The following is a 27,860-nucleotide window of genomic DNA, read 5'->3' as shown; positions in this document are numbered from 1 at the left end:
TCGCCATAAACGTCGGGTCGTCAAATGATAACGACACATCTACGGTTCGTCTTACCGCGATGATTAGGAAGATCCAAAGGTGGATAGGAAATCGCCTGCTCATCACAAAATGGGCTGTCCGAGGTCAAACGTGAAACGGAGCCGCTAAAGAGGAGCGAGCGAGCGAGCGAGCGGCCGCAGTCAGAACTCGGCAGGACAATGGCCAAGAGCTGGACCGTGGCGTTGGTGGGGGTGGCCGCAGGGGCACTGTGTCTCACGGCCGGCGTGCTGCTGGGACACTTCGCCATCCCCAAGGCGGCGGAGACGAGCGCGGAGACGAGCGCGGCGCCCGCATGGCTGGCCGAGTACAGCCGCGACTTCGACAGCGACGTCGTGGGGCGCCTCCTGTCCGACATCGACACCGAGCGCCTGGAGCAGAACCTCCGGTAGGACTAGGAGGGCGGCTCCGTGCTCGGTGGCCCGCCGGGATTTGCGGCATCACGAGCGCACGCGGACACACAAACACACACAGAGAGACAAAGACAAAGATACCCCCGTATTGTAGGGCTCAGCGATTTGGGGAAATTTGTCATTGCGATTTTTCTGACAGATATTGCGATTGCGATTGCATTTCTTAAGTCAAGCTTCAGTTCAATATTCACTGTGTAATAGATTTTAAACATGTGATGGAGCATTACCCCGTGATACCGTCAAAATATGAACTGCTCTGTATATTCTAATGCAAGGATGATAACTTAAAAGATATGAATTGCTTCCAACATGTATTTATTAGAATGTTTAATTGAAATAGAACAATCAAACATTTAACAATTGTTAAGTTAAATAAATAAAGTTATAATAATAATAAAAAATAAAACTATTCCAATAAGAAAGTAACATGACTTTTCAAATCGCAAAAAATCGCAGCCTTTGCGATTTGCTAATCGCATTGTTTCAAATTTCCATTTTGATTTGAAATCGATTAATCGTTCAGCCATACCCTATCGCCTTAACAGACTGAGTGGGGCAAGTGCTGTGAGCGAATAGCAGCACCCATAAAGACCAGAACGGCACACGGGGGTGGGTGGCCAGCACCACGCCCGACCGCCTTTGTCTCCCTAGTGGCGATGTTTATTACGCACGGCACCAGGTACTCATTTGAGGCTGAGTCGACCTAGGGGAGGCCCAGGACCGGTTCAAATAATCATCACCGATGTTGGTCGTGAGCGGGAATCGAACTCAGGTCACCGGGTTTGTAGCGCAGCACGCGAACGGCTACAAACACACGCACACACAAACACGTGGACACACAAACACGTGGACACACAAACACGTGGACACACAAACACGTGCACACACAAACACACGCACACACAAACACGTGGACACACAAACACGTGGACACACAAACACGTGCACACACAAACACACAAAGATCCCCCGTATAGCCTTAACAGACTGTAGGGGCAAGTGCTGTTAGCGAGCACCTATGAAGGCCGGAACGGTACACGAGGGGGTGGGTGGCCAGCACCACGCCCGACCGCCTTTGTCTCCCCAGTGGCGATGTTTACACACCGCACCAGGTACTCATTTAAGGCTGAGTCGACCTAGGGGAGGCCCAGGACCGGTTCAGATAATCGTCACTGGTGTTAGCCGTGAGCGGGAATCGAACCCGGGTCGCCAGGTTCATAGCGCAGCGCGCTAACCGCTACACTACCGCTCCCCACACACACACGCACACACAAACACACGCACACACAAACACGTGGACACACAAACACGTGGACACACAAACACGTGGACACACAAACACACGCACACACAAACACGTGGACACACAAACACGCAGACACATACAAATACGCAGACACATGCACACACGCAGGCACACACATACAGACACATGCACACACATGCAAACACGCAGACACAAACACGCAGACACACACAAACACGCAGGCACATACAGACACGCAGACATACACAAGCACGCAGACACATACACATACAAACACGCACACACACACACAAACACGCACACACACACAAACACACGCACACACAAACACGCAGACACACACATACAGACACAAGCACACACAGACACACAGACACACTCCATCCTTTCCCCTATTCCGAACACATCACGAGCACCAAAAGACACACACTCGCACCCTGAACTAATGCATCAGCGTGTGTCGACGTAAAGCCGTGAGACGCATTCGCTGAAGAAGGCAGAGCAGACTAGGCAGATGCTTGCGACTGCATTAAAGTTTCATAACGAGGTGGCCGGGAGAACCCAAATGTCAGAACGCTGAGTTGGCAGTGCTATTAAGATCCTAGGTTAGAACTCAAGGTTCAGACTCTTGTGATTAAACCGGGTTACAAATGAGCTGAGTTGATGGTGTCAATCCAGCCACCAATGATTGCACGCAAAAAAAAACCCCGCACGATATGAAATTTGGTTTTCCAATTAATTTGTCCGAATTCCAGCTTTGGAAATGATAAATATTAGTTGTCACGCCATGAGCATTACTCTGAAGCAAGGTGGGTGGAAAAGTTCTGCCCCCTCGTGGAGATAAGAGATCACTTGCAGCGATTTAAGAAGTAGTGCTGTGATACCCGCTTCCGCGGGCCATTTTCCAACACGGATGAGGGGGGGGGATTCGGGAGTGAATTCCCTATGCGAGAGTTGCGAATGGATTATTTGTCTCATTAATTATCTCGTGACGTAACTCTGGGAGAACAAACAGGGCAATATCGGGGAGGATAAAATACGATTAAAAAAAGTTTCATAATTATCCGGCAACGACGCATTCGCTCCTGCTGGAGCATGCCGAGGTGGGGGGATGGGGGGTGTGAACGGGTTTGGCGATATCTCCCTGGGTGCAGGGCTCTGTCCGCGAAGCCCCACCTGGCCAGCACGGCAGGCGACGAGAATCTCGCCAACCTCATCCTGTCGCGCTGGTCCGACGGAGCACAGGGCCTCGACCACGCCGAGCTCGTTCCCTACGACGTGCTCCTCTCCTTCCCCGACGAGACGAACGCGAACAGCGTCACGGTCGGTGCGTGCCGCTCGTGAACGCCGGGCAGGCGCTGACCACGCAGACACTCACGCACCCACGCGGCCAGAGGGAGGAGACGTTTCGTCAGCCGTGAGTCGCGGGACACTGGCGCGCACAGCAATCGCTGGCCATCCATTCGAACTTTGGCGGGGCAAATGCCGATGGGTGAACACGGAGCCAGGAGGGTGGTCAGTCACACGAGCGGGTGGGGAACTCTGGGCACTCGACACACGCCAGACACTTACAAACACAGGAGGGAGGGTACACAGTCATAGATATTAACGCATATGTCCGTGATTTTTTGTTGCCTCTAACGATGCAAACTTACGTAAGGTTTCTGTAATTTGAAATGCAAAGTGCTCCCGCGGTGCATGTAATGAACGGGATGGTATTCAGAGCTTAAAACCTCAGCTCCCAAAAGTGTATGGAATGCTTTTGTGCCGCGTCCCAAGAATGACTCTCACGCTGTTCATTTAAAATGTGCTTCTGCTGACATTTTACGTGCCGTGACCTCTGTGCGCAGCAGTGATACATCACCCCCATCAACATCACAGCATATGCAGCATTTGTCACAATCACCTTCATCATCATTACTCTCATCAACACTTCCTCCACCATCACCCCCATCGCACGCAAGACAACCATGAACCCACTACCAACACCAAAGACAAAGCCTTAACAGACATCTAGGGAAGTGCTGTTAGCGAGCACCTATGAAAGCCGGCTCGGCACACGCGGGGGTGGGTGGCCAGCACCACGCCGGACAGCGTTTGTCTCCCCAGTGACGATGTTTACACACCGCACCAGGTACTCATTTAAGGCTGAATCGACCTAGGGGAGGCCCAGGACTGGTTCAGATAATCGATACCGGTGTTGGTCATCAGCGGATATCGAACTCGGGTCACTGGGTTCTTGGCACAGCACGCTAACCGCTAGGCCACTGCTCCCCACAAGACAACCATCAACCCACTACCACCACCACCACCAATCTCACCATCACCATCACATCCGGACCCGGCTCCATCCCATCCTGGGTGACTCTAGCAGCCTCTCATCGCTGCGGGGGCACAGCTCCTCCCATGACTCATCTGTCTCCGCTGGGGCTCTTTGAAGTGGATGCCCTGGCCCCCAGCAAAGCTAGCGCGAGCTCTGTCCAAGACTGACCTTGCACCTTGCACCTGCTCCCCCCTGCCCCTGGCCGCGCAACGCCAGTGAACTCGAGCGGCGCGGTGACCTACACTGCCCGAAAGCAGGAGGAGGTGGTGACCGCGGACCAGGAGGACTCAAGCATCGTCCCACCGTACGCCGCTTACTCGCCCCCTGGGAGGCCAAAGGTGAGCAGCCCGTGGACTTTGTTTCATCATACGACTGTTCTCACATGCGTGCAAGCCCGCTCGTCAATTCGGTTTCATTCATTTTTTTTGTTGGGAACGAGGGTTCGAACAGAAAAAGCTGATTGGAAAGCGTTCGAACCACCACCACTCGGCAGTGAGGCTGCCTGCCCCACGGCACTCGTGCGGTATTGGGGGAGACCTACTGAGTCGGCGCTATCGATCGACGGCGGAGTTCCCTCTCCGTGCGGTCGGTTTTGCTCTGAGCCGTCGCCAGAGGGCTGCGTTGTGCCTCCCCCCGAGCCTCGCCCTGCTGCTCCTGCCCTCTGCTGGCCCGCGGTGAAGGTGACACGCGGCGACAAGTGCCCTTTGACAGGTTCTTTTGGATGACACCCCCCCCGCCACCGAAAAAAACCCTCTAATATTGACCGATTGTTTGTTCGTTTGTTCCCACACAAGACCCGTAGCTCGCAACGCCCACGGGACGGACCATGACCCACGCTTGACCCGCACCACACTCTCTGCCCACACAAAATACAAAGACCCCCCCCCCGTATAGCCTTTACAGACTGTTGGGGCAAGTGCTGTTAGCGGGTAACGCGGCGGCTATATGAAGGCCGACACGGCACACGAGCGGGTTGGTGGCCAGCGCCACGCCCGGCCGCCTTTGTCTCCCGAGTGGCGATGTTTACACACCGCGCCAGGTACTCATTTAATGCCGAGTCGAGCTAAGGGAAGGCCAGGACCGGATTAAATATCCGCCACTGCTATTAGCCGTGAGCGGGAATCGAGCTCGTGTAGTCAGGGTTCCTAGCAGAGTGCGCTAACCGCTGCGCCACCGCTCCACACACCACTGCATCAGCAGCAAACCACGCGTGGCCCCACTCCCCTCCCATCAGAGCCACACTGTAGTGTGTAATGTGGAGTCACATACACCTTGCCATGGGTCGGTGAGCATTCGTCTGTAATTACAACACCTCACTTATAATTGAGCCCGCAATCATTCTTCCCAACGTGCTGCTGTTATACGTCACATTAGTCCAATAATATTCCACGCATCACTCCAACGAAACCCCACCACTGCAGAGAGAGAAAGAGAGAGAGAGAACTCAGCGGGGCTTTCTTGAGCGTCGCACGCTTTGGTGCGCTCGCATGCTGCTGTGTGCTGTGCGCAGGGCAAGCTCGTGTTCGCAAACTACGGCAGAGCCGAGGACTTCGAGCATCTGAAATCCAGGAACGTGAACCTCACGGGCACCATCGCCATCTGCAAATACGGCAAAGCGGGACGCGCGAGAAAGGTGGAAAGCGGCGTCACGTGACCCCCTGGTGCCCCGGCCACACCACGAACACGCCAAACGAGCATTCGTGTTTTCGCGTTGCAATTACTGTAATACATTTTGGTGTTGTTACAGTACTCTTATTTTGACGGCTTGTCTACCCAGGAAAGCCTCACCGAGCGCCAGCACTCGCTTGTCAGCAGGGTCCTGCCGAGGCTTTCCAAGTAGAGCGTGACGATTAAAGCCGCTGTGTGTTTCCCAATGAAATAATGAGCGGAGTGGGGTTTTTTTCATATTTGCCCATTTTTTTTACCACGATGCTGGCACACAATGGCCTGTTCTTCTTCGAATGAATGTCACGGGATCTTCGACGTCGACTGTGGAGCAGACGACGTGTAATTTTACGGTTAATACACCCGCAGTATTAACCGGGACGGCCATCCCGATTCAAACTGCGAACAGGCTACCGATGGGCCATGCCACCTCTGCTGGTCCAAATCACCAACGCAGACAGTGAGATGACCTGTTCAGGTTTGGAAAATAAACTGCTGCCACATCAGTGACCATTACTGAGGTTAAGGGAATGAAAGAGGATTCATATTGGATTTTTCCCACTGACTAGAAAAGGTTATGTTTATTTCAAAAGAGGCCAGCTCAATAAAAACGATTCTTTCCATTGGAAGAGAAAAACAAAATCAATTTCCCATGTATTTTAAGAGAACGCTAGCACAGCAATTGTGTGGCGGAGCGCATCGGGCAACACACGCTTGGAAATTACAGCGACATCGACGGCATGCTGTGCACTGCCCCAGTGTGCGGCGAGCGCTCGTCAGCGTTTGTCCCACTACTAATGGGCACGGCCGCGCTGTTGCCGCAGGCAATCAACGCGGAGAGCGTGGGCGTCGTAGGCCTTCTGGTGTACACCGACCCGGCCGACATCAACGACGGGGATGTCGACAACGCCTACCCCAAATCCTGGGGCCTGCCTCGCTCGGGCGTGGAGAGGGGTTCTTACTTCGAGGACATGGGTGACCCTTTGACCCCGTACTACCCAGCAAAAGGTTCGCACCCCCTTCACTTAAACCTGGAACGCCCTCGCCACGCAGTGGAGATCAACGAAGACAAAGATCCCCCGTGTAGCCTTAACAGACTGTTGGGGCAAAGTGGCTGTTAGCGAGTAGCACCTATGAAGGTCGGCACGGCACACGAGGGGGTGGGTGGCCAACACCACGCCCGGCCGCCTTTGTCTCCCTAGTACCGATTTGTACACACCACAGCCGGTACTCATTTTAGGCTGAGTCGACCTAGGGGAGGCCCAGGTAGCGGTTCAGATAATCGTCATCGGTGTTGGCCGTGGGCGAAAATCGAACTCGAGTCGCCGGGTTCGTTGCGCAGTGCCGCTAACCGCTCACACCACCGCTCCCCACACAGTGGAGACAAAGGCACACACAAAGGCAACGCTGCCTGTCAATGGACGCAGCTCGCTGGCAGACTGAGCACCCGAAGTAAGTCATCGATGCTTCAAAGCTCAAACCGACTCGGGACGACGTGTTGTGAGTGAAGATCCTGATGCTCACGTTCTTACTTTATTCTGTTTGTAAATATGCTTCACCAGGATACCATCCCTTGAGAATGGACCGTCTTGTTTGCAAGGCTGTCCAGGGTGTCAGTTGACAAAATAACAAATTACATATAAGAGGGCATGTATCCGTTTAGAACATTACAAATGTAGTTTTTCTCTCCTGAATGTTTTCCTGCTTAAATTGTAACATGTGACAGTGGGCAGACGCTTGGCACCAGCGAAGGTGCTGGCAGAGTTTCAGCGCAGCGCTGCGTGTGCCGTGCGTGCGGCTAAAGTCGTGGACGGCGGCCGTTTCTGAGAATTAATAAACGTGCTTTTCATGCCTCACGCTGTGACTCCCCGCGCCACGCGGAACATCAAAGCATGATCTGAGTTTGAAAGCCGAGGGGCCACAACAAGGGGAATTGTCACGAAGAAAAAAACACGGGGATCACGAAGGGAGATGTGTAACTTAAACTAAACCATTTAAAAGGTTTGCAAGCAAAGTGAAAATTCACGCACACCCGTCGGTGGTGAATGGGTTTCACTCACGTTGGCTGGACGTGTCTTGGGGGAAAGCGTTCTGTTTTGAGTGTGGCTCCATAGGGCTTGCCCGTCTCTCACCAGCGTGACCCACGTTGTGTCACAGCTTACGCCTTCCGAAAGAACGACAGCGAGATCAAGTCATTCCCTCCCATCCCAGCCCAGCCGATTGGCTATGAAGATGCCGAGCTCCTCATGAGGTGAGCGCGGTGAGCTCGAAGTCCATCGCGGGACACTTTCTCCCCTCCAGCGGCACCGGCGCCCAATGCTTCACCTCGACCATTCGTGCAGCAGATGGCAACGTTGCACGTTTAACACTGACACGCTAATGGCTTGGGCTTCCATAATGGAGGGGAGGGGGGGTAGATCGCGTAAGTAAAAATGTGTCGTTAAACCCGCCACCACCCGACACGGCCAATTAGTAAGGTTTGTCACGTAAACAAAACATGCCAATTCGTCACTAGTACAGCACACCGGTGCGTTGGAGAGTAAATCCACAACATTTGCAATTCGAGTACGACGTTTCGCCAGTAATTACAGCTAGCATCATGATAATATTGGTCGCAAAAGCCTACGTGTTAAACTGGCTGAAGCTTCATTAAGCTACTCTTGCTGAGCCACCCTGAAATGCTCGCAAACGAGATGGAAGCTCATCGAATTCCACGAATTCGTTCCAGTACTCGCTATGCCAAGGCTTGTGGGTGAACCCGACGCATCCATGGGCGTTCTATGTAGGATTTTAGTGAAGCAGTGTCTCTTTGATCTCAGCCATGGCATCGGCAGGATCTTGACTCCACCTCTGCTGATTTGGGCTGCCACTGCTTCTAACCATATTAATCGTATTCATCCATGAAAGTTATGATTTATAATATGTACACTTCTTGGGAGTCAAATGTTCATATCCTGGTGTCAAAGACTCAAAATGATATAGTGCTGTATTTAAACACGCGGCACTTATTGCCAATGGCCGTCTGCGGAAGACGATGATTCTGATGATGGGATGCTCAAGCAGAGCATCGTGGAGGATTTTTTACAACACTGCAGCGCCACTTCACCCCCTCGCGATGATCGTGTGCCTCCAGGAAGCTGGCGGGTGAGGCTGCTCCAGTTGACTGGAAAGGGGCCCTGGACTGCCCCTACAACATCGGGCCCGGCTTCTCCGCCCCTGAGGAAAACAGGTGAAGCCCCCCTTGCTGCCTGTCCTGCCAAGGCAGAGGGATACATTATTGGCCAGTCTCCACGTACACCGGCTAAAGAGCGTGGCTACGTGATGGACATTGATCACACATTCTGAAGTGATCCCACTTCCACCATCCTCATCGCCAGATTTATTACTGTACACATTGCACGCAGCTTCACATTCATATTTCAAGAGTGCGTTTCCACCTCAGAAAATGTGTTATTTATATCCCCGTACAGTGAGGTGCAAATCAATTCCTTCAATAAGCGAGTGATCAAGACATCCTACAACGTGATTGGGGTCATCCGTGGAAGCACAGAGCCAGGTACAATGTCACTCCACACCAGAATTTTGCAAATTGTCGAAATCGGCCGCATCAGAGGTGGGGAACAGTGGAAGCAGCGTTCACCAGACATCAGCTGGTGTGTCCGCACAGGGGAAACCTGACACGTTGCGGAGGGAAACTCTTGGCAGCAGCCCTGCCGCAGAGACAACCGTGGCGCACGGACCACGACAGGACAAATTGAACACGCGAGTGTAAACTGCACGTCCGCGGGCATTCTCCTCCCTGAAGCCAACATCGCCATGGCTTCATACCTCAACTGTGTCTGTGGTTGCTCGTAAAAAAACTCAAAATCCATCGTGCCGGCGTAGGGGTTTAATGTTTAGACGATGGGGGGGGGGGGGGAAGGCGGCATGAAGCGCCCTGCTTCGGTCGCGGACGCGAACCCGTTGGGGGGGGAGCACGAGCCGTGGCTGACCGAGGGAGCCGATGCCGTGGCGTGCAGACCGCTACGTGCTGTACGGGAACCATCGGGACAGCTGGGTGCACGGCGCCATCGACCCCAGCAGCGGCACCAGCGTCATGCTGGAAATCACGCGCGCCCTGGGCAGCATCGTCAAGGAAGGTCAGCCTCCACCACTCGCTGCACAGCCCCAGCCTCCGACCCACGACCTCTGACCCTAATCTCTAATCCCCGATCTCCGTGTGACCCCCAGTGTAACCATTGTGCTCCTTCCCCTACCCCCCCCCCCCCATGGCCGCTTCGCTCTCCCAGGCCAGTGGAGACCCAAGCGTTCCATCGTGTTTTGCAGCTGGGGGGCGGAGGAGTTCGGACTGATCGGCTCCGTCGAGTGGACCGAGGTTTCACAAACGACAGAGCCCCCTCCCCGACCACCCCCACCCCTTGCCACCCCCTTATTCGCCCCACCATCCACACCGCCGTCTTGCCTCCATGCCCTCTGAACCAAGCACTGCCCCGATAGCGATGAAGACTTGCACATCGCGAGCAACAATGGTCGCGCCGACCCGAATGTGGCCACGAGTTTATCGTTCTTGTGCGTCACGTTTTAAATTGTTAACGGGGCTCTATGGAGCCAGATCCAAGCTCGTGGAAATAGATTCCATGTCACTTTGATGAATGTTAATACAAAACCTCAGGTCTATCTGATAACGTTATAAAAATGTAGCCCATGCCATCAGCCGTGATGCTTTACAAGCCGGAAGCCGACCCCTTTGAAACCTCTGCAGATTAAATGCGTGAGGGCCAACGTGGTCTGACATTTCAGTCACGACACTTATTTAAATATTAAAAGCCTTGTAACAATCTATTTCCCCCACAGCTTTTTTTTCCCCTTTCAAATTGATCATTCACATTGTTCGGTTGGGGCTCGTGAGTGATTGCCGCTGTCACCGTTCCCAGCAGCCGCCCACGCCTCGGAAGAGAGTCCTTCCGAGCCCGTCACTGGGCGCTGCGTTCCGGGCAGAGACGTTCGCAAATGAGATGCACCTCATTTGGACGTGCGAGAGTTTGATTAGCATCCTCTACAAAAAGCTTGACTCGCATTTACCGGCCTACTTGCATTTACAAATACTCGGAAAAATGTCCACGTGATAAGCCGTTTTATTGAGCTATCATTTGTGGCCAGGTCGCTTCTGAAAGACAGCTACTTAGCTCAGTGGGGCCTTACCTGGTAAAGTAAAAAAAAATTGAGTAATTTTAATTAATGTAACTTCCTCTTCGTGTGGCCAATAGCCAACACAACATCGGGCGGCATAGCAGAGTCAGCCTCAGCCTCGTCCGAAGGGCTCCACATCAAGAGGCGGGGTATTTTTCACGGATGCTTTATTCCGAGGGGCCCTGACACCGCGTGTGGTGCCGCCACAGTCGCTCGCATCGTGCTGAGGTCACAATGGCCTTGGGGGAAGCCGAGTGGCGCCTTGATGCGTCCGCGTGTGAACGAGCAGACTCGGAGACACGTGTTTGTCCGCAAGCCGAAATGCCTTCCTCTCTTTTCACAGGAGTATTACAAGACTCTCATGGAGAGAGCCGTGGGCTACATCAACGTTGACATTTCCGTGTTCGGTGAGGACATCCCTGCAGCCCTCTCCCGAGAGAGCGGGCTGCGGGTTTGTCATTTTCTTCAGCCTTGAATAAGAGGCCTTTAAACTGTCATGGCCAAACTGCAATTCATCTTCGGATGCTGACGGCTGTTTAAGGCAGCAACGCGTACATTTCCCTCTGAGCGTCAAATGAGAATCATCTCAAGGTTAAATGTGACCCCATACCGGTTCCCATCACGAGGGCGTCGTGCACGTGGAACTTTCGCCGCACGTAGACCGAGCGCGCTAATCGGAGGCGTGCAGCTGCAATACAACGGCGTTCCTCGATTTGTTCGTTTGTTTCGTGTTTCTTTTTTAAAATTTCGGGACGTAACGAGCGGTTCGTCGGAAGACAAGCTGACGGTCGTTCTTCACCTCCATCGCAAGCAGCCCCCGGCCACGTTGTGACGAGACTCTCTTTCTCTCTCCTCTTCTTCTTGTTGTTTCCCCCGACCGCACAAGCCAATGCGACCTTGCGAGTGCGCGGAACTCCGCCCATGCAGCGCGTCGCCATGGAGGCAGCACGCAACGTAAACGCACGCGCACGCGCGCGCGCATGGCAGCGCGCGCGCACAGGGATGGACACGCCACGCGCACACAACAAAGACACCCCCACCTCCATCCCCCCCCCCCAGCGTGTAGCCCTAACAGACTGTTGGGGCAGGTGCTGTTAGCGCGAGCAGCACCTATTAACAACACGAAAGGGGGTGAGTGGACAACACCACGCCCGGCCGCCTTTGTCTCCCCCAGTGGCGATGTTTTACACTCGTTTGAGGCTGAGTCGACCTAGGGGAGGCCCAGGCACCGGTTCAGATGATCGTCACTGGGTGTTGGCCGTGAGCGGGTAATCGAACTCGATTCGCCGGGTTCGTAGCGCGGCGCGCTAACCGCTACGCGACCGCTCCCCATAACTCACAAACTCTTTCATCCCGCCTCCTACTCACGCAAATGCACGCTCCATCCCACGCAAAGTGCCTCACCACTGCCCCCATCTCGCATTATCAGTTGGGCTAAAAAACGCCCGCAAGGCATGACACTTTTTGGCAAATTGCGGAATTGTCTCTCGCACTTTTGAGAATTGCATTCCAAATCGGTGAAGCTAAGAGTTGTGCTCGTGATTGTGTAACGGATTCGTCCTCTATGGTCAAATCATACCCAATAAGATGTCACCAGAATTATGTTGCCGTGCAAAAGATGCTGCCAGCAATTGCTGCTGCCTTCGTTGACGGGTTTAAGCCCCCCCCCCCCCCCCCCCCCGTGCTCAAGAGGGCCTCGTTGCCGCAGCAGAAACGAAAATGTCGATCGAGATTGTGCGCGTTGCCGTCCTCTCGCTCTCTGTCTCTGTCTGCCAGGTGAAGCACCCGGACCTGTCGGGCAGCCACAAGTCCGTGTACGACGTGTGGCTCTCGCACTACAACAGAACCAGCCCCTCGCTGGGTCTCATCCCCAAGTGAGCTGATCACCACCTCCAACACCAACACCACCACCACCAACACCACCACCACCACCAACACCACCACCACCAACACCACCACCACCAACACCACCAACACCACCACCGCCACCAACACCACCACCAACACCACCACCACCAACACCACCACCAACACCACCAACACCACCACCAACACCAACACCACCACCAACACCACCACCACCAACACCACCAACACCACCACCACCAACACCACCACCAACACCAACACCACCACCAACACCACCAACACCACCACCCCCAACACCACCACCACCAACACCACCAACACCACCACCACCACCAACACCACCACCAACACCACCAACACCACCACCACCACCAACACCACCACCACCACCACCAACATCACCAACACCAACACCACCACCAATACCAACACCACCACCACCAACACCACCACCACCAACACCACCAACACCACCAACACCACCACCAACACCAACACCACCACCACCAACACCACCAACACCACCACCCCCAACACCACCACCACCGACACCACCACCACCGACACCACCACCACCACCAACCAACACCACCACCACCACCAACACCACCAACACCACCAACACCAACACCACCACCACCAACACCACCACCAACACCACCAACACCACCACCACCAACACCACCACCACCAACACCACCACCAACATCACCAACACCACCCCCAACACCACCACCAACACCACCAACACCACCACCACCACCAACACCACCACCACCATCACCCCCAACACCACCACCACCCCCAACACCACCACCAACACCACCAACACCACCACTACCACCCCCAACACCACCACCACCAATACCACCACCAACACCACCAACACCACCACCACCACCACCCCCAACACCACCACCACCAACACCACCACCAACACCACCAACACCACCACCATCACCACCACCACCAACACCACCACCAACACCACCACCAACACCACCACCACCCCCAACACCACCAACACCACCACCCCCAACACCACCACCACCAACACCACCACCACCACCAACACCACCACCACCACCAACACCACCACCACCGACACCACCACCACCGACACCAACACCAACACCACCACCAACACCACCAACACCACCACCCCCAACACCACCACCAACACCACCACCCCCAACACCACCACCACCAACACCACCACCACCACCAACACCACCACCACCAACACCACCACCACCACCAACACCAACACCACCACCACCAACACCACCAACACCACCACCACCAACACCACCACCAACACCAACACCACCACCAACACCACCAACACCACCACCCCCAACACCACCACCACCAACACCACCAACACCACCACCACCACCAACACCACCACCAACACCACCACCACCAACACCACCACCACCACCAACACCACCACCACCACCAACATCACCAACACCAACACCACCACCAATACCAACACCACCACCACCAACACCACCACCACCAACACCACCAACACCACCAACACCACCACCAACACCAACACCACCACCACCATCAACACCACCAACACCACCACCCCCAACACCACCACCACCAACACCACCACCACCACCAACACCACCACCACCACCAACACCACCACCACCGACACCACCACCACCGACACCACCACCACCACCACCAACCAACACCACCACCACCACCAACACCACCAACACCACCAACACCAACACCACCACCAACACCACCACCAACACCACCACCAACACCACCAACACCACCAACACCACCACCAACACCACCACCACCAACACCACCACCAACATCACCAACACCACCACCACCCCCAACACCACCACCAACACCACCAACACCACCACCAACACCACCACCACCAACACCACCACCACCATCACCCCCAACACCACCACCACCCCCAACACCACCACCAACACCACCAACACCACCACCACCACCACCCCCAACACCACCACCACCAATACCACCACCAACACCACCAACACCACCACCACCACCACCCCCAACACCACCACCACCAACACCACCACCAACACCACCAACACCACCACCATCACCACCACCACCAACACCACCACCAACACCACCACCAACACCACCACCACCACCCCCAACACCACCAACACCACCACCACCAACACCACCACCACCGACACCACCACCACCACCCCCAACACCACCACCACCTCCAACACCACCACCACCCCCAACACCACCACCACCACCACCACCTCCAACACCACCACCACCACCCCCAACACCACCACCACCCCCAACACCACCACCAACACCACCACCCACCACCGACACACGCGGGACTCATCTTGGCGGGCATGGCCCAGTGTTTGTTCAGTGTCACCAAGGACAACAGCGTACGAGGGTAGAAGAGAGGTGACAGGTAATCGTGGGGCGTGGGATCTCTGCCATCCCTCCTGGGATTGCTCGCCGTGTCGACAGACGCACACGTTTAAACGACTCCCCACCCCCCCCTGTGGATAATTGGTGAGATTCCAAAACAGGAACCCAGGCCGAGTGGCAGCTGACTCCTTCTCCGTGCAGAACAAATTGCGCGCGTCAAAGGCGAGCGGCGTGGAGCTGCTGTGCGTGTGGTGCAGGCAGGCAGGCAAGCCATCGTCGTGGCACAGAGGAGGGCATTGCCAACTTGGCCTGAGCCTGCACTGTCCCCAGTGCCGGATGAAGCTCGGTGCGGGGCCTATAGCATATGTTGTTATAAAGGGGCCCTAATTCTTTTTTTTTTAAACACGTAAATATTTAAACACAAATTTGTTTACTTGCATAGTAAAGTAATTGCCTTTTTTTCATTTGCTATACAGCCAGATATTATGACAAATCGCTAACCTTGAACACCCAGTCGTTCGTAAAAGTTGAAGGTGGTATAGTACTATAGTAATAAAGCAAGTGCAGAATTACTGAACCGGGTTGGAGGTGGAAGAAGAGCGCCTTGACAAAAGAATTTGCTCTTCTTCCACCTCCAACCCAGCTTAAATATACGCTCCAAGCTTGGTGGTGTTTCATTCTTCACCTGAGGATGGCTGCTTGCGTTGTAGCCGAAACGTCGTGAGAATTATTTTATTATGTAAAATTTTTATTATTTTATTATTTCCCTTATACGTGACTTTACCGAAAGAACCAAGAAGATGAATCCCTGCAGTCACAAAAGCTTTAAATCGAAACGGAATTGATAGCTTGAGAGCATTTAGTGCGGGGCCCTTGAAAGCGCGGGGCTTCGGAGCATTATGTAGCTACTTTTGCTGCTCGGATAATCCGGCACTGCCCCCCTCTCTCCCCGTGCAGACTGCTGGACATCGGTGATGGGAGTGACTACGGGCCCTTCATCCACTACCTGGGCGTGCCGTGCATCGACTTCGCGTACACGTACGACAGCGTACGTGCCCGCCGGCGACGACACAACGCTCAGCCAACGCACTCGAAACCGCAATTTTATGAACCTTCAACCAAACAGCTTTGCGTTCTTATTTTGTTTGTTCACAGAGTAAATCCAAGGCTCGCATATATCCGGCGTACCACACCGGCTACGACACGTTCGACTATGCCTCCACCTTCATCGACCCGGGTACGATGTCTTCAACGTCTATCAAAACCCACTCTGTACCGGATTCAGTCTTTCCGTTCTCCACTCCCTGCATATACCAGCGCGTGATTCCACGTGCACATCCCTGAACCACCTCTGCCCCCCGACGCAGGCTTCACGAGTCACCAGGCTGTGGCTCGAACGGCCGCCTACACCCTGCTGCGCCTCGCCGACTCCCGGCTGCTGCCCTACAATGGCACGGACTACGTGGAGACTCTGCGCGCCATGCACGCCACGCTCGCCTCCAATCACGGGCAGCTGCTCGACGCTCAGGGCATCTCGCTCGGTTGGTGCACGAGCGTCGCGCGGAGGGTGGGCAGGTTGCACAGCGGGGGCAGCGCGATCGGCAGGCACGTGGTCAGCGTGCCAAGGCAGCACGACCAGAGTAGAATCAGAATCTTTATTTATCTGATGAGCGATCAATCAATGTCTCACAGATGTCCGGTCGGGGCGGGTCAGAACGTTACGACAACGAACAGTACAACAACATGATAGTTGTGCAAAGTGCTAGGAAGGTAAACATATCACCCACATCTTTGACTTTCAACTTTCTTGATTGCAGGAATTCATATTATTTGGTTCTTTCGGTAAAGTCACGGAGACATAAAATAATAAAATATAAATCTTTTTTTTTTATATAAAAATCTATTATTTTTTACTTTCTATTCATGTGATTTTACCGAAAGAACCAAAGAATAAATCACCCAAACACATACAAATGAAACTAAACCATCCCCATCCTACCAGGCAAAGCCTACTGAGGTATCAATACATTTTTGAGAAGCGACCTGGCCACAACTATGACCAGGGCAGCACAGAAGGTTCCCAGCATCGTGAGCAGCAACAGTAGCCGCAGCTGGACACGGCTACTGTTGAGAAGTGCAAAGAAAACGCCGTTTTTCAGGCGTGTAAGACAAGTTTTTCTCTCACATTACAGTGAATAACCGTTATAAATATGCAGTGACTGCATGAAAGACAAAAAAAAGGTGTAAAATATTTCAAGTCAAATTGTCTTGAGGCTGTGGGCCTGTGGCCTCTAAGTCCACAGCAGTTCAGCTTTAGTATATTTGTAATTGTACTCTGATCAGTCTAAACATAATCTGTCCGGTAATTCATTCTTTAACAGCGATTTATTGTTTCGGTAATATTTTAGATTTTCCATGCGACCCCGTTGCTTTACGCTGCACTTGATCGTTTTTGCTTTTTGTAATTTTGTTGACACACGTCCCTGTAGCAAAGAAGACTTTTATCCTGACCTCTCCTGAGTCCTCACCTGTTTTAACAAACGCAACAAAACCTTGAACTTGAGTCCAGCAGCCATGGCGAGATGTTAGTTACCTCGCCCAGTATGCAGGAAGGTCGTGGGTTCAATCCCAATCATGACGACTGTTGTATATTTGGAGTTGGCGTGTCTCTCTCTCCCCTTGGTCGTGTGGATTTTTCTCCAGGTCCTCCGGTTTTTTCCCTCCACATTTAGAAACATGCATTTAGGTTATTTGCCTGCTAAAAATGTCCACGTGATAAGCGACTTCATTGAGCTGTCATTTGTGGCCAGATCGCTTGTGAAAAAAAACAGCTATGTAGCTCAGTGGGCCTCACTTGGTAAAATAGAAACAACGAGTTTATTGCGAGTTTAAATGTTAACCATCCACAGTTCCTAACATAGCTCCTGATCGACAGACGACCTCAAGTCGGCGGTCGAGGATTTATCAAAGGCCGCGAAGGAGCTCAACATCCTCATCAGCGCGGTGAACCCCGACACGGAGTGAGTTCTCCCTCCTCGCCTTGAGGGACTACTTCGTGGTGCTGCCTTGCTGTGGTCTGGGACTGCTTTTGTTGTTGTATTTGCTGCCTTGCCCAAGGTTCATACATCGGACTTAGGGGCCGTCCATAGATGACGTCACGCACCTAGGGGGGGTGGGGGTCAGACATTTGTGACGATGTGTGACGAAGGTGTTTGAGAAATTTGACGTCACATCAAAATGCGCAACTTTAAATCAATATAGACAACACGTTCCACTTAATTAAATATTTTTTTTAAATAAATGTTTTCTCCTACAACATCAGAGTGCAGCGCCATTAAATACGCACTACAATGACAATAGTTTAAGGCGATGGGGGGGGCAGAGCTTTGTGACGTCATATTTGAGGGGGTGGGGTCTGACTTTTTGTGACGCCGTGTGACGAAGGGGGGGGGGTCAAAAATCGTCCAAAATCGCGTGACGTCATTTATGGACGGCCCCTTCTATAATTTTCATAAACGATGCGTTTTGCCCTTATTTTTTGTGATTTGCTGATCGTTTTCTCGATTTTTGCACTCCTCTCGTGTGTTTGTGTATCGTTCGCTGTTCTAACTCGCGAACCCGCCCATACCGGACACCTGTGAAAAAGAGCTTCATAGCTCATCGGATTCCTCCTCCAACCTCCAGTCTAAATAAAGATCCCCCCCACCCTCCTCAGCTATATAAACCCTTCATAATAAAGGTTTTTGGGTCAGATCGCGTTATTTATAAATGTGTCGTAACCCTCCACCACCCGACACGGCCAAACAGTGAAAAATGTGTCACGTTTTTCAAAGGACAAAATAATTCACTTCTTTAGCCCACCGGTGTGTTGACGAGAGAATCAACAGCATTTTAAAATGTGAGTACACCGTTTCGCTGGTTATTACAATCAGCTTCATCGGGCAAGAATGGTGAAGCTCTCCTGTTGCTCCCGGTCTTAAATAGAGCAGCAGGGTGACGTCATCATTTAATTCAATCTGGTGCAGGGATTCGAGGCAAAGAGGGGGTGGGTATTGTAATTATATAGATTGGTAATCATGCAATTGTTATTCATTGGTATTTGTTTCCCTTATAAGGAATTGTAATTGTATTTATTTAATAATACGCTTCCAGGCCGCACTAAGCCTGTAGACGTCAGAGCGATTGAAGTTATTTCTGTTTCTCTCAATTTCAATGGATTATCTAATTAGTCTTGGCCAGTGATAATTAGATTATCTCTTCAAAACACCGGTGGGCTAAAGAAGTGAATTATTTTGTCCTTTGAAAAACGTGACACATTTTTTACTGTTTGGCCGTGTCGGGGGGTGGAGGGTTACGACACATTTATAAATAACGCGATCTGACCCAAAAACCTTGATTATGAATAACACTGGTCGCGAAAGCCTACGTGTTAAATATAAACCCTTGTCAAAGCTATCTTTGTTGGCATAGCAACTGTCTTCGCCGTGGTTGTCCCCACCTGGTGACGGACGCTTGTGTTGCGCCCGAAACGTCGTGATTTAATTTAGTTGTTTTCATTTTTATTTTATTTTCACCTCCGTGACTTTACCGAACAAACCAAAGAGTAAAGATTGCGATTGTGCATGCGTCTCACGCCAGGTGACCGCGCGCGTGCGGTGCTGTCAACATGTTTTCATAAAATGGGACACGCATGAAGGGAAATTTAAAGGCAAACTCGGTTATTACACAAAAATATCATTAAGATCAGCAAGCCCTAATGACACCGCTCTCATTCACGTGCGCAAGGAGCCAATTCAGATAGGACTGCAAAGTGAGCCCAACAGCAACACTGTTGGGACTCCCGTCAGCATCACGCTCTCAATCGGTTTACCACCACTTATATGCACGGTCTATTGAAACTACCTCCACAAGTGAAATGCAGCTTACACATATTACACTGTATGTACACATTGAAATATATATTATATTACCCATATCGGCCACTGCTGGATTAAAGCCTCCCAAAGCTGCCACATATATTCCGTCCACCTTTACACACGTAAGTGCATTTACTTTCAAGACGATTGCCATCAAAGTAAACTCCCTCATCCCGATGAATGAATTATTCAGTGGAAAACTCGCTGCGGCCACAAACAATGAAGGGGTCGAGTGTCTGGCTGGAGGGCTCCATTCCAGGCGGCGAGTTGGTGGCCACACAGCCAGGCCTTGTACCGCGGCCGCCGCGGCCCGGCTTGAGGAGGGAGAGATTTGCGGCCTCCTCCCAAGGGGCAGCTCCTCTCTCGGGAACCTGTCCCTGGGTGCCGGGCGGGTCCACCATCACGCGGCTCCTGCGCTAGCGCTCACTGGCCGTACCCGCGACGCTTTTGAAATCGCACGGTGATGAAAGTGGTATCTGTTGATGCAGGCCAATGAAGGTGCGTGCGATTAACGACCAGCTGATGCTCCTGGAGAGAGCGTTCACCGACCCCGTGGCCTTTCCCGACAAGCTCTACTACAGGTGCGCGCCGCACGTCGCCCACGCAACGACACGCGCAACTTTCGGGTTTAATTTTGTTTTACCGCGAGAGAGCGAGAGAATACCAGGCTGCAGTCCCATTGCACTCGTGAGCTGGGTCACACAAATTACAAAAGCGCAAAACACTAAAAAAAAATCGGGAACAAATTACGAAAAAAGGAATGCATCTATCATCACGATGAGGGATTGAAAATATCGCAAGCACAATTGCCTGCAGCACAAATCGGCTCGGGCAGATTACCTCCAAACGGAACACCGCACAAATGAGAAAACTAAGCTACGGTAATATTACACATTAATTAGATGTACGGTGACGATAGTACTAATATATTCATAAACAATGATATCATGCAACTGCAAGTGAGGTTTTCATAAAGAATCCACAGCTTAGCTACAAATTGTGACTTAAATGGGAAAATAACCGAGCACGTTTTTAAAGTGACAGCATTCTACGTTTTTCGGGGCATTAACGCAGAATGAGTGAGGCCCATGTGAAGTTAACACCCACAGCTCTACTTGAGGGACGCAAACAGCACACCACCATCACACCAGCACACACACACCCACAGCTCTACACAAACACACACACACGCCCCTTCTCCCAATAAGTCACCTGCACAAACCCACACATTTTCAGACAACGCAGCAGCAGCAGCAGCCTTGCATTTTCTAATTCCCGCAGCTGCCGCAGTCAGCAGTTAATGAAGTCTCTGCGCTTCTGAAAGGGTTAAAGCGTTCAGCACGTTTTACTTGGAAGCCATTTCCATGGCAGCTGCTTCCATGGGAACCGTTTTCATAGAAACCCATTTATGTGGGAAGCATTTACATGGGACCCAGTGGGGGGTTGAGTCCAGCCTGCCCAGCCCCCATCTAGCCCACCCAGCCCCCTACAGCCCACTATATAACCCACCCAGCCTGCTACAGCCCACCAAATAGCCCACATAGCCCTCGACACCACTTTATACCCTACAATACAGCCCGCCCAGCCCGCTACAACACTCTACACCCGATAACATAGCCCACCCAGCCCCCTCGACACCACTTTACACCCAACCATACATCCCACCCAACCCTGTACAGCCCACCCACTAGCCCACCCACGAGCCCCCCAGCCCTCTAAAGACTGATAGGTTCAGCACACTCCTCACATCGCCAGCTCGCTCGCCGTGACCTGCATGACGACCCGTCAGAATTCACACCGGCACCGGCGTCTGTTAAACGGGCGTTGAGGGGGGGGGGGGGTTTGTCGTAATTTACAGATTTTGCTTGTACAGCAATCTTTGCACAACTCCTGCGTGGCACACATTGTCCGTCTTAGATATTGACCCCCACCTGCCACCGGTCACTGCTGCTGCCGCCACTGGGTCATTTCCCACCGGCCATGCCGAGAGGTCCCCCACAGCGCGGTCAGAGCCACTTCCCCCCCGGGGGGCCCCTTATCCCCTGGAAGCTCGTGTCCCGCCACCCCAGTGCGTCACCACCTTCCATGTCACTCCAGACACGTGGTGTGGACTCCACGCTCGTCCGGGGTGGAGGCCTTCCCCGGGGTGGTGGACGCCGTGGGTGACATCCTGGCGGGCTCGGGCTCCTGGGACCGCGTGCGGCAGCACTTGGCGGCCGCCACCTACGCCGTGCAGTCGGCCGCCAGCACGCTGCGCTCGGCAGCCTGAGCAGGAGCCCGGCGGGGAGGCAGGTGTACAGGTAGGTGTACAGGTAGGTGTACAGGCAGGTGTACAGGCAGGTGTACAGGCATGTGTACAGGTAGGTGTACAGGTAGGTGTACAGGCAGGTGTACAGGTAGGTGTACAGCTAGGTGTACAGGCAGGTGTACAGGTAGGTGTACAGGTAGGTGTACAGGCAAGTGTACAGGCAGGTGTACAGGTAGGTGTACAGGCAGGTGTACAGGCAGGTGTACAGGCAGGTGTACAGGCAGGTGTACAGGCAGGTGTACAGGCAGGTGTACAGGTAGGTGTACAGCTAGGTGTACAGCTAGGTGTACAGGTAGGTGTGCAGGCAGGTGTACAGGCAGGTGTACAGGTAGGTGTACAGCTAGGTGTACAGGCAGGTGTGCAGGCAGGTGTACAGGCAGGTGTACAGGTAGGTGTACAGGCAGGTGTACAGGTAGGTGTACAGCTAGGTGTACAGGCAGGTGTACAGGTAGGTGTACAGGCAGGTGTACAGGCAGGTGTACAGGTAGGTGTACAGGCAGGTGTACAGGTAGGTGTACAGGTAGATGTACAGGTAGGTGTACAGGTAGGTGTACAGGCAGGTGTACAGGTAGATGTACAGGTAGGTGTACAGGTAGGTGTACAGGCAGGTGTACAGGTAGATGTACAGGTAGGTGTACAGGTAGGTGTACAGGCAGGTGTACAGGTAGGTGTACAGGCAGGTGTACAGGCAGGTGTACAGGTAGGTGTACAGGCAGGTGTACAGGCAGGTGTACAGGTAGGTGTACAGGCGCAGGTGTGCTGGGAGGACCGGCTTCAGTTGTCCTTGCTCTGCACGTGCGTACCCGTGATGCCTTCCCATCGAGTGTTTTGTCTTGTGTCACGAAAGTATTTTCATTGCCGTCCAATGTCCACCGCGTTCGTTGGCCGATCGCGGCATCGTTTGTTATGGCCGAATATTCAGGGCCGGCCCGAGGCATAAGCGAACTAAGCGGCTGCTTGGGGCCCCCTGGCCACCAGGGGGCCCCCGAATCGTTTTTTTTTACAATTAAATAACTTAAACAAGTGATATAAATGAATTAATGAATGAATGAATAAATGATTCAAGACAAGAAAATTCTGTCGACAACTGCTGCTTTGTCACGGCTCACGGATGTCACGGCTCATTGACAATTCGCGTGGGCGCGGGCGCGGGCAGGTGCGCGCAATTGTACGTCACGATAATAAATACGCCTAAGCCATGTCACAAAAAAGGACGTATCCCTCTGGTGCCGAAAAAAGAAAAAAGAAAAGGACCGAGGAGGAGAAAAAAGAGCGAGATAAAGGTATGTTTGCATTATTATTTACAGTATGTTTTGTGCAGCAGCAGCACAAATTGTGCTCACGTCACTTGAGGAAGCAGCTAGCTAGTCATGACTCATGATATTTTTATAAGCCATAAAAGTGGTAATATAACGCACCAGAGCTAAATCCCCGCCACAACAGTGAAATGTTATTAATATACATTTATCTAGGTAGTAGGTGTGTATTTCACGTTGATAGATATCGGTTTAAGTTGGAGAAAACAGCGATGACAAGCTTAGCTAGCATTGCTGTTTGTGTTGAAGTGAATATTCCAGCTTCATAGGCAAAGCACGTGCGGTCTCTGCTTTAAGATCTTTGGCAAGCGATGGTATTGATCTTTATGAGAAAATATACCAAAGCCATGTTAGGTGGGGAGACTTCTGTAATGAAAATAGACTTCAATTTTATTAATATGGTGGCAACTGATGTAGCAGTGCTATCCTCATATTTATAGGCTGCAGTAGATCACCATGTTAATTTTTCACCATACTGCAATTATGCCTCATTTGCCAATAGAATATGAATTGTTAGGTGTGGTGTGGAATTGCTTAGTAATGATGGAAAAATAAACTCATTCTGCTCGATCAACTATGCATTTATGCAATGCTATTTTTTTTTTCCAGGAACACTGTTGAAGTACTTTGGAGCACAACCAATTTTACCTGCCCCTACTGACATATCGAGTGTCAGAGCCTCCACAGCTGATGATACAGCAGGTGAGGTTTTTCTTGATGGCAAATGGTTACATAGCCTGTTAATATGACATGACACATTTAGCTTTTTATTTATTTATGTATTTATTTGTTTGTTTGTTTATTTTATCATTGCAGGTTCATCCACTGCAGAGTTACAAGCGACTGAAAGCGAGGAGCAGTTACAAGCGACTGAAAGCGAGGAGCAGTTACAAGCGACTGAAAGCGAGGAGCAGTTACAAGCGACTGAAAGCGAGGAGCAGTTACAAGCGACTGAAAGCGAGGAGCAGTTACAAGCGACTGAAAGCGAGGAGCAGTTACAAGCACTTACATTCACTGATACATCGGTTTCAACCTCAGCCAGCATGACAGGTCAGTTAATCTAAAAGTTTTTGTTTTGTGTTGGCTTTACTATAAAATATTCTGTGTTATGTTATTTTATAATTCTATTTTTTATTTTTATCTAATGTCCCTACAGGTCCTTCTACATCTCCACCCACTGCAATAGATTTCCCATCTACTCCCTCAACAAGCTCCAGCTATCAAGATAGATCAACAGCTCCTCCAATTGACCCAGTTGAATGGTCAGCATTCCTGTCAGACTCAGAAAGGACTGATCTGGTAAGAAGAGGGCCAGTGCCAATAAGTGACACCTTTACCTTCCCCAAGAAATCAGATGGACGAAGCTTTCACTACCACTACACATACAGACAGTTAGTTAATGGGGAAAAAATCAAGCGAAGCTGGCTAATTTATTCAAAGCAAAAAGATGCGGTTTACTGCTTCTGTTGCAAATTATTCACAAGAAAGTCCACAAAACTGTCAACAGAGGGACAGCGTGATTGGGTAAATGTAGGTGCTTTGCTGAAACAGCATGAGAATAGTCAAGATCATTGCAGTAATATGGTGAAGTGGAAAGACTTTGCCCTCCGTCTTTCTAAGCAGAAGACTATTGATGCAACAGAAATGGCCCTTTTGGAGGCAGAAAGAAATCGTTGGAGAGATGTTCTCATTCGTTTGATTAGTATCATTCAGTCTTTGGCGGAGAGGAATCTTGCACTCAGGGGGTCTGTCGATACTTTGCATCAGGCCAACAATGGGAACTTCCTTAAAGAGGTGGAACTGATGGCAAAATTTGACCCGGTGTTAAAAGACCACATCAGACGAATTGATAGTGGAATGCAGCACAACACGTACCTGGGTAAGACTATCCAGAATGAGCTGATAGAGTGTGTCAGTGACAAAATAATTGAGGTAATGGTGGCAGAAATCAAGGACTGCAAATATTATTCAATTATTTTAGACTGTACACCTGATGTTAGTCACCATGAACAAATGTCTGTTGTGGTGCGCACAGTCACTCTGGGCAAAACACCAGAAATAAAAGAGCACTTTTTAGGATTTCTGATAGCTCCAGAATCCACTGGCCTGGGTTTGTCCAATCTAATCCTTAACAGGCTTGAGGAATTGAACATCCCTTTTCAGGATTGTCGGGGGCAGTCCTATGACAATGGGGCTAATATGAAGGGAAAAAACAAAGGTGTGCAGGCTAGGCTATTAGTTAAGAATCCAAGAGCTTTTTATGTGCCTTGCAGTTCTCATACACTAAATCTGACCGTTTCAGATGCGGCTAAAGCATCAACGGATGCTTCTTGTTTTTTTGGAAATGTGGAGAAGCTGTACAATTTGTTCGCTGGGTCCACTCAAAGGTGGGCCATCTTACGGAAGTTTGTTGACATCACCCTCAAGTCCTGGAGTGAGACACGCTGGGAAAGCCGGATAAAAAGTATTGAAGCTTTGCGCTACCAGTCAGAGAAGGTGAGGGAAGCCCTGCTAGAACTGAGAAGTAAAGCGACTGACCCTGTAGTGGCTGTTGAAGCCAACTCCCTTGCGGAAGAGATAGGTTCATTTAGGTTTCAGATTTGTTGTGTTGTCTGGTGTGACATTTTGTCTAAAATTAACATCACGAGCAAGCTTCTACAGTCAACCAACATGCAGCTTGATGTAGCGGTTAACCTTGTAAAAAAGAACAAAGGCGAACTTATCAGTTACCGAAAAACAGGCTTCTGTGATGCACAGACATCTGCTAAAGAAATTTGTGAGCGGATGAACACAGAAGCAGTGCTGAAAGAGAAGCGATTGCGTTCTACAAAAAGGCACTTTGCCTATGAGGCTGCAGATGAGCCGATAGTGGACGCTATGAAGAGGCTGGAAGTGTCATTTTTTAATGCTGTAGTGGACCGTAGTATTCTGTCATTGGAGGATAGATTTAAGTCTCTAAGTGAGGTTAAAGAGAACTTTGGAGTGCTGCTCAATTTTAGGGAGCTAGATCAAAAGGTCCGGAGGGAACAATGTGAGCTTCTTGGGGAAAAACTCTCTTGTGGAGAGGAGGCTGATATTGATGGTAGCGCACTGGCAGTAGAGATAGAGAGTCTTCCTGAACTTCCCCAAACTATGATGACTGCCTTTGAGCTTCTCACATACCTCTCACAAAATGAGATGTGTGAGCTTTACCCAAATCTTTGGGTAGCTCTCAGGATAGCCTGCACTCTGCCTGTGTCAGTTGCCTCAGCAGAGAGGAGCTTTTCCAAGCTCAAATTGATAAAAACATATTTGAGATCATCAATGGCCCAGGAAAGACTAAGTGGACTTGCAGTCATTAGTATTAATAACAAAGTTGGCCAAGCAATACCATACAATGATGTCATTAGTGACTTTGCCTCCAGAAAAGCTAGGAAGGAACGATTTTGAGGTCATTGTTGTACAGTTGACATTGTTGAACCCTTGCTGTTCTTATGTTTGCTTTCATTATTTAAGTATCTTTTTTTTTGTAACATTCTATTTTTGATTAGATTAATGTTTGTCTATTTTGGTTTTATTTAAAAGATTGCACATTTAATGCACATTTGCAAATAATTTATTTAATATGTTTTTTGTGACCGTTTGTATTCAGAAGTTTTAATAAAAGAGTGAAGTATTTTAAGTGTTGTTTTTATTTTTTATTAATACATAACCTCACTGTATTCGTTTATAATATTCGCTATAACATTATAGTGTGACATTTGTGTCAATAATCTTCTAGCACAGATGAGTCTGCGTGGTGGGAGGGGGGCCCCCAAATCAAATTCTGCTTAGGGCCCCCAAGAGGCTCGGGCCGGCACTGCGAATATTACAAGTGGCATCAAGTGTATTCGATGCACGATTGCTTAAGAGTGAACGCATTTCTCTTTGCTTATGAACACAGGAAGAGGCGATGGAGGCGATGGCTGTGGCGGTGAGCGGGAAGCGATGGTGGACGTCAGCGTGGAGGGATTCATGTGCAAGAAGGGTTCACGAATATCTCGATCTGTAAAATATAAACCGCATGCCAACGTACCAACACAAGCGCATTAAACAACATCCCACTTTGCAAATAAATGTCTGAAATTACATTAAACAAACTAATCATTTAAAATAA

The 27,860-nt window shown here is 51.0% G+C and overlaps 1 protein-coding gene and 1 long non-coding RNA gene across 3 annotated transcripts in view; one reads left to right on the top strand and one right to left on the bottom strand.

Annotated features, from left to right (window-relative positions):
* The window catches only part of LOC144933419 (uncharacterized), a 6,186-nt gene extending 5,816 nt beyond the window's left edge, over positions 1-370 (bottom strand). The window contains exon 1 of one of the 2 annotated variants that reach the window (XR_013637053.1): positions 258-370. This is a non-coding gene — a long non-coding RNA (uncharacterized LOC144933419). The remainder of the gene's footprint in view (positions 1-257) is intronic. The other variant, XR_013637054.1, reaches the window with a different exon arrangement.
* On the top strand, positions 177-27,860 carry NAALADL1 (N-acetylated alpha-linked acidic dipeptidase like 1). The gene is made up of 20 exons (XM_078858141.1): positions 177-425; positions 2,872-3,044; positions 4,257-4,378; positions 5,551-5,673; positions 6,530-6,713; positions 7,863-7,956; positions 8,839-8,934; positions 9,176-9,261; positions 9,725-9,844; positions 9,995-10,080; positions 11,239-11,302; positions 11,782-11,849; positions 12,672-12,769; positions 16,143-16,233; positions 16,341-16,422; positions 16,553-16,726; positions 18,121-18,205; positions 20,590-20,682; positions 22,199-22,401; positions 27,648-27,860. The coding sequence occupies exons 1-19, from the start codon at positions 199-201 to the stop codon at positions 22,368-22,370; spliced, it is 2,238 nt and encodes a 745-aa protein (XP_078714267.1). The 5' UTR covers positions 177-198; the 3' UTR covers positions 22,371-22,401; positions 27,648-27,860.

The sequence above is a fragment of the Lampetra fluviatilis genome, chromosome 7, assembly GCF_964198595.1.
Source record: "Lampetra fluviatilis chromosome 7, kcLamFluv1.1, whole genome shotgun sequence".
Lineage (NCBI taxonomy): Eukaryota > Metazoa > Chordata > Hyperoartia > Petromyzontiformes > Petromyzontidae > Lampetra > Lampetra fluviatilis.
This window is presented reverse-complemented; position numbering and strand designations above follow the sequence as displayed.

Bases quoted from the DNA above. Each gene is read 5' to 3' on its own strand.
- NAALADL1 (XM_078858141.1), top strand. From the start codon at position 199: ATGGCCAAGAGCTGGACCGTGGCGTTGGTGGGGGTGGCCGCAGGGGCA. The intron at 11,850-12,671 runs GTAAACGCACGC...TCTGTCTGCCAG, and splicing joins CCATGGAGGCAGCACGCAAC to GTGAAGCACCCGGACCTGTC. The intron at 12,770-16,142 runs GTGAGCTGATCA...CTCCCCGTGCAG, and splicing joins TCGCTGGGTCTCATCCCCAA to ACTGCTGGACATCGGTGATG.